Source organism: Zea mays, chromosome 1 (genome assembly GCF_902167145.1).
Source record: "Zea mays cultivar B73 chromosome 1, Zm-B73-REFERENCE-NAM-5.0, whole genome shotgun sequence".
Lineage (NCBI taxonomy): Eukaryota > Viridiplantae > Streptophyta > Magnoliopsida > Poales > Poaceae > Zea > Zea mays.
Genome location: NC_050096.1, coordinates 73215851 through 73223575, shown reverse-complemented (window position 1 = coordinate 73223575; position 7725 = coordinate 73215851). Strand labels below are relative to the sequence as shown.

At 37.7% G+C, this 7725-nt stretch overlaps 1 protein-coding gene across 1 annotated transcript; it reads right to left on the bottom strand.

Annotated features, from left to right (window-relative positions):
• Window positions 1-5472: 5472 nt before the first annotated feature.
• LOC109941319 (uncharacterized) lies at window positions 5473-7473 on the bottom strand. Its single transcript, XM_020541841.1, has 5 exons — window positions 7428-7473; window positions 7151-7341; window positions 6697-7051; window positions 6275-6499; window positions 5473-5495 (listed from the first exon to the last, which is right to left on the bottom strand). The coding sequence occupies exons 1-5, from the start codon at window positions 7471-7473 to the stop codon at window positions 5473-5475; spliced, it is 840 nt and encodes a 279-aa protein (XP_020397430.1).
• Between the last annotated feature and the right edge of the window lie 252 nt (window positions 7474-7725).

Sequence of the window (7725 nt, the reverse complement as noted above, 5' to 3'; positions counted from 1 at the left end):
AAAAATTGTCAAAACCCGAAATAGAAGAGCTTAAAGAGTATGCCAAATCTTGCGGGTACAAACCAGGAGCACTCCTCTTCGGAGGTATTGATGATGAAAAATTAGATTGTATCCGAGATCAAACTGGAGCCAAAGTTATCGGTACTCTGTCAAAGAGTATCGGTTTTCCGAAGCTAGAAACGGACATTAGCCGCTACCGACGACAACATATCGTTGGTAGTTTATTTTATTCCAATTTCAAGGTGAACTACTTTTCCCTTAACTTTTATTGTTTTTAATAATGAAAACATGTCTAACGAAGATTGTTTTCGTGCAGAGTATGCTGTTGAGCAAAGCCTTGAAAATGCAGCAAGATTTTGAAGACAAGAAACACGAAGTTATAATTGAAAATTTAGAAAGCAAAATAAAGGAGCAATCAGCTGCTATTGAGAAGAAGAACTTTGAGCTCCAAGCAACTGAAGGTTTATTGGCGGAAGCCGAAGCTAAAATAACAGAACTGAACACGAAGCTTCTCTGCCAATCTGAGCAGTTTGAACAAGAAAAGCAAGAACTTAATGCAAAACTTGAAGTCGAAGCCCAACAAAATTCAGATTTGAAAAAACTATTGGCGGGCCTTCAAGAAAAATGTTTGGAATTTAGCAACAAATGTATTCAACGACTAAGAAAAATTTTCCACTCAGTTGGAGCCAGCAGTGAGAAATTCACCCCCTCAGCTGAAGATTTACCGAAGACCTTCGAACATATTGAAGGTGAAATTGACGAGCTTGACGAAGTTATAGCTGGGCACGGTGACTTCTGTGCCTGGGTAGCTTCTCGGGGCACTGCTGCAGCTTTCCTAAAAGCTGGCTGTGATCATGGAAAGATTGTCAATAGGCCCAATTTCACTTTATCACCATCAATCCTAGATGACATCCCTGATCTCGCCCGAAGTATTTCCAATAGATTTGTAAAAATGATATGGACAAAAGGCGGGCGAGAAAAGGCTGGAGACGAAGCTCGGAGTCATCTTGAACCAGTAAGAAATCATACCTTGTGCTTACCTCTTCCTTCAAGCTCGATTTTGACTTACAACAACTTAATTCATGTAGGATGACGAAGCCGAAGTCGATGATTAAAAAGAATGACGCCGAAGCTAAAATCCCTCGAAGATTAAATAGGAGTAGACTGTAGACAAACTCAGGAAACTTTTGAGATAACTTTTGTAAATGTAACTAAACTTGTCTTTAATGAGTTCTGTTCATACCTTGTATTATGCTCTTACCCTTCCATTAATGTATGTGAAGTGCTTTGTTGTGAACTAAATTATCTTTTTTGAGCCGAAAGCGAAAAAACACCCTCCCTTCTTTTCGTACACAGCGAAGCATAGAAAACAACATTTCCCTTTCTTCCGAAGCTCTCCTTTTTGTACGCGAAGAAGCTCTTCTCTTATGCCGAAGCAACCACTTATGCCATGATGATGATTATCCTACATATGCCTGAATGAATGTTTATGAATGCAAATGCTATGATGTAATGTGATGTGCAAATGAATGTCCAAACACATATCCGAAGCCATACTCTCAGCCATTATTTCCTTAGAAACAATCACACATCAGCTCTGCATTCCCTTAGGAACGACTTTGGAGCTTCTTCGCCTTTTACTTTCAGCGGAATCAGCGTTGACTTTTCGCTGTAAGCTCTGCATTCCCTTAGGAACGACTTTGGAGCTTCTTCGCCTTTTACTTTTGGCGGAATCAGCGTTGACTTTTCTCTGTAAGCTCTGCATTCCCTTAGGAACGACTTTGGAGCTTCTTCGCCTTTTACTTTTCGGCACTCGATGGTGCGTTCTCAGCTTTTACATTTACATTCCTTGGGGGATTTTGCTGTTATAGAACTAAAAAAGGAAATTACATATGATGGCCCCATTAAAAACCTTTCTCCCCCTTTAGAAAGGAAAAGGGTGCCATGAAAAAGAAAAAACATAAAAAATTACATCAAGTTACACATAATATCGCCGAAGCTCATCCGCATTCCAAGATCTAGGAATATCGTTGCCGTCCATATCCTTCAATCTGTATGAACCGGGTCTTGACGAAGATGCTACTAAGAAAGGTCCCTCCCATTTCAACTGCAACTTGCCCACTGTGTCTGGGTTGGCCACTCTCCGAAGCACCAAATGTCCTGGCTCAATATTCTTTAGCCGAACCTTTCTATCTCGCCATTTGATTGTTTCGGCTTGATATTTATTGATATTCTCCACAGCTTGAAGCCTGATCCCTTCTAAAGTATCTTTTTCCACAGAATAAGCATCTTCAGAACCTGATTCTGCCGAAGCTACTACTCTTATTGATCCAGTTTTAGCTTCCTCCGGAGTTATTGCTTCATCACCGAATAATAACTTGAATGGAGTAAAGCCTGTAGACCTTGATGTTGTTGTGTTGTGGCTCCACACCACTTTGGTTAACTGATCTGGCCACTTTCCCCTGGGTTGATTGAAGATTAACTTCATTATTCCTGTCATTATAATGCCATTGGCTCTTTCAACGAGCCCATTTGACTCTGGATGCCTGACTGATGCAAATGGATCTTCGTACCAATTTGATCACAGAAATCTCTGAAAGCTTCGGAGTCGAACTGTGTTCCATTATCCACAGTGATGGCCTTTGGTACCCCGAAACGACAAACAATATTCTGCCAGAAAAACTTTTGAATGGTGGCCGAAGTTATTGTGGCTAAAGGCTTTGCCTCAATCCATTTGGAAAAATATTCCACAGCCACTACAACATATCTTAAGTTCCCTTGGGCCGGTGGTAATGGACCCAACAAGTCAAGGCCCCACCTTTGCAATGGCCAGATGGGTTGTATGAGCTGTGTTAAGGACGAAGGTTGTTTTTGATCTCTTGCACATTTCTGACAACCTTCGCACTTTTGAACTAATTCCCACCACAACCTTCTATGCCTTCTGTGACATTAACATTACATCACAAACAATAGTATTTTTGTCATACCTTACATGTTGGTGACGTGATTGTGACGAAAATCACATCGTCACAGAAGGTGCGTGTTAAATGGTGTACTATGACGAATAACAAAAAAACGTCATAATAGTTTATGACGCAAACTACAAACGTCACTAATTCTATGACACTCGAATTCGTCACTAATTATGTCTAAATACGTCACAATTCATGTAGTCGTGCCTTGCCACGTGGCTGATTACGTGGCGAGATGACATGGCAGTTGATGTGGCAGGTGATGTGGCGAAAATGTTGTGACGATTTCATTCGTCACAGATGTTATGACGTGGCATGCCACATGGCAGATGATGTGGCAAAATTATGTGACAAAAATATTTGTCATAAATATCAATGAGGTGGCAATATATGTATGACGAATTTTTTCATCACAAAGTACGATGACGTTGCAATATATTTATGACGGATTGTTCATCATAAGGCGTGATGAATTCATAGCGTCATGGAATATTATGAAATCAGATACTAATAACAAAAACATTGAATTATTTAGTTCAACATTCACACAATTCATACAAGAGATACTTTTATAACTTCAAATCATATGATTGTAGATCATGTAACTTAAAATACAAAGGAAATCCTATAACTTGAACCCAAAGTATGAAAGTTTAAACATATTCCAAATTTATAAAACCTGAATCCAGAACTAATATAACATGATACTATAGCAGCGTTAAGATGGGGGCGCTTGGCTTCGATTGAAGCTCAACAGTTGATGGAGGAGACTGTTATTTTCTTCCATCGATCTCTTCATATTGTCCATGGTCTCCTTTGAGGCCTGTGCCTGAGCCTTTAAGGTTTCTATTTCTTCCCGAAGTTCATCTTTTTCTAGCCTCTCAGACTCCAATTGATTCTGAAGTTCTTGAAACTTTGCAGAAACAGTTGTTGTGGAGCTTTTCTTGGAGTTATCTTGCAGACCAACATTATGTAGAAATAAACTGGAGCCCCCTAGCACTTCAGAAACAACTTCCATAGGAGACTTTTGTTGTTGTCCATCCTCAACTGTTGTTGTCACCATTGCTTCCATGTCAACCTATTATAAATATTATTTGTTAGTATAATATAGTCGTACTTGTAATTTTTCAGAACAAACATACAAGCAAACGAGTACTCACAATTGCTTTCTTTACATTTTTAGAAAAACCTTTCTTCTTGCTGCAATGCATGTCCTTGAAAAGATCTATTACACTCAGTTCAACATCCTTATATTTCTCTTGTTTCTAAAGTGAGAAAATGAATCTAGTGAGAATAGAGACCTTGACATATAATGTACAAGTCGGATTTATAAATTTCAATATGACATATATTGAAGATTGAACATTTGTTAAAAGATTTACAATACATTTTAGATATGGACAGTACTAAATCGGTTGAATGAAATAATATTTCTAGTAGATATGAGCAGTGCTAATTCATCATCTAAAAAGATAAAAGACAGAGATGGCAGCAGGCTGCTTTCTCTACATCTTGGCATTGGGCTGCTTTCCCTGCAGTAGTAGTTGCAATGCAGCCACAATGAAAAGAGGAAGCAAACTCCAATAAATAAACTAGAAGACATATTTTGTACTGTTATCAAAATGGTCTATAATTTACAACATAGAATTGTGGATATATTGACTGAAAGCTAGTCAAACTTCTCTGAAGGCCTAGGAAACAGCTCTGACATCCAATGATCATTTTCTTACTAATAAATTAGGGGACAACTTTATGAGTAAATAGAGATGGTAAAATTGAATTTACTGACAGCATTAAACAATCAAAGATTTGTCAACTATGCAGTTCAGTAACCAATGATGATTTTCTTACCAGTAAATAAGCTTTTGCAATATATGATTGGGATCCTGTGCATTGTTGATACTGTACTTTTTCACGATTAAGTTTATTCTTCATACAACTATCATGTACATTAAATCAACATGTTAGAAATAATATGTACAATAAGTAGTGTGAAATAGTATAGCAGTTTTCAAAGTCTACATTAGTTAATTATTCCATTTGTTTTCTCTAGGTGCTACTGTATTTGATGGTTTTAGTTATGTTGCAGAATCTAAACTATACATATTGTTTATTGGGTGCATTCACCAAGGATGGTGCAAAAGCTAGATCAATGTTCCATTATCTAAAAGGTAGACACTTAATGTGGACATAAATTATTTTGGACGAAATGTGAAAACAGGAAAGGTAAAATTCATAAGGATATCCATGATTTCACTTCAAGCAATAAAGATAGTACAGTGCAAGCCAGTGGAGATTTATTGCAAAAACCTTGTGTTTTGGGGTAGACCACTTCTCCACCAACTTTCTCCAGTCCTCATCAGACATGCTTGAAATAGGCGATGTAGTCCTCACTTGATTAGCAGGTATCCCATTGAAATACTTTTGTTTTAGTCTATACCTCATTTGGCGTTGTCCAACCTTTAGCATATCTAGACAAGCATCTTCCACTGCCTTGCTATCATTGTCCATGGTGAATTGAGCCTAGTAAAGAAGAAACAATTTCAACAATAATTGAAAATGTCAATGAACTGTAACTTGACAAATGAGTAAAAGTAACTTACATTAACTTTTCCAATATAGTTTTTTATTGTAGGTTTGTTGGGGACTTGTTCTCAAATGCTATGAGTTAAGAACAAGGCAACACAGAAAATGTTAAACATTAAGATCCTTCGTCCTTCGAAGCATTATTTCCCTTAGGATATAACGATCTCCGGACGAAGGTCATGAAGGATCAACCTTCATCATTACAATATACATTAGTAAAAGACGAAGCATATGAAACATAAAAGATAGCGTGAATAATCATATAACATTATTCATTTAACTTTATTAACTCATTATAAAGAAATAGAAACAATATTGTATTATAAATGTACCTTCGGCTTGGAAGGAGATGAAAATACAAGTGTGACGCAAAAGCAAATGTCAAGTCCGCGTGAACAGTACGGGGGTACTGTTCACCTATTTATAGGCACGGGATACAACCCATACAAAATTACATACATGCCCTTTACATTTGGTGATAATTCTATAGCATTCTATCGGGGTCTAAATGGCCTTTTCATCTTTAAGTCGGTTTCCCTTTTCTGCGAACATGCCGAAGCTTTCCTGCTTCACAGCTTCGGCACTGTGTCAACCTTCGTATCTTTTGAGCTTCTCCCCTTCTGATTTAAGTCCGAAGATACCTGTTCACACATTATACTCCAGAAACATTGTTAAATCATGTTTTTGAGGACCTTCGGAAGCCGAAGGCCCCCAACAAGGTTCATTCTCTTTCCTCTTGTACTCCTTCCAGTGGTGAAATATTGGAATGTGCTGCCGCAATGTGATTCCCCCCTCTGATGCAAACTTAGCAGCTTGAATGGGTGGCTCCGGCCTCTTGCTCCCTTCAGTAATTTGGATTGGAATCTTCATTCCTAGTCCTCTACTTAACGATTCAAGTTGTTTGCCCATACTTTTTCTCCTTGGTATGATATCTATTGTTCCTGGTCAGGACACAAAAAGTTGTTGATATGTGTGATGCTGCATATAACTAAGAATTAGTTGCCATAAATCATACTAAAACATATGAGTAATTTTGTTCAAATTTAAGTTATACTAGTTACCTAAACTAATGCTGGAAAACATAAAAGTTATTTGCTCAAGATAGTTCAATGTCTAAATAGTTAAAATGTTTAGTTACCTTCAACTGCATTGTGGTTATCACTCTCCTCCTGTATCAGAGAATTAGGCTCTATAGCATTATCTATGTTATGTGTTGGGTTATTGTCTATGGTGGTATTTGCACTAGGTTGTGTAGGAACAACAAGAGTTTCGATCGAATCATGGTTTGTAGCAGGACATGAACTGAGTTGTTTATGAACAGACAGGTTGTGGCTATTTTCTTGGTTTATTTCAGCAATTCTTTGCCTAGTGACTCTAATTGTTCGCTCCTGCACAGGTGCCACAATTCTTTTATTTCCTCTTGTTACTTTTGTTGAGATCTGATCACCATCATTGGATATGTTGGCACGACCATCGTTACGACATTGGGATTCCTGAATATGTAGAATACAATAAGGATATGCATATCAAATTCATTGTGAACCCAAAACTAAAGATAGATAATTGAGAAACTAAGAATTAACTGTAGTGACCTCTTCATTAGAATTGTCAGTGTTTTCACCATCATATAAACTCTCTGATTGCTGAGGACAGTCTTCTTTGTTGTTTGTAGCTGTAGCAGTCACTAGTGATTTCAGTTGTCCAAGGCCTAGCCGTTGAAACAATTGATTGTTCTTCATCATATTCATAGCCCTTATTTTCTCGTAATCAGTTGGCACAGGTTCTATTAATGTAACATAAAGTAAATTAAAGGCATACAATACTGAAACAAAATAAATTAAGAAGGTATTGCCATAAAGAGTAAATTACCTTCGGGTTTCCGTGAGGTCCATGTGGACCTCTTCCCTGGAGCCATCTTTGTCTTCTGACGGAGTGGCCGTGGGGAGGTCACCGGATCAACAACCACCAGATGCAGGGGTGGACCTAGGTATTATATAAAAAATTGTTTAAAGAAGGTATACTAGAGTAATATATATGCAGCCAGACACACATTCACTATTCAGGTTATAACCCCATCATGAACAGAAATGGTGATGTTGAATAGCTAAAATAACATCAAAGCCTGTCTTGTTCAACCATTTCAGCTTGATCATGTAATGGATGGAAA

Coding starts and splice junctions, on each gene's coding strand:
- LOC109941319 (XM_020541841.1), bottom strand. CDS start 7,473: ATGGCTCCAGGGAAGAGGTCCACATGGACCTCACGGAAACCCGAAG. Junction 7,342..7,427: donor GACCTCACGGAAACCCGAAG/GTAATTTACTCT, acceptor TTACATTAATAG/AACCTGTGCCAACTGATTAC. Junction 7,052..7,150: donor CTGACAATTCTAATGAAGAG/GTCACTACAGTT, acceptor CTACATATTCAG/GAATCCCAATGTCGTAACGA.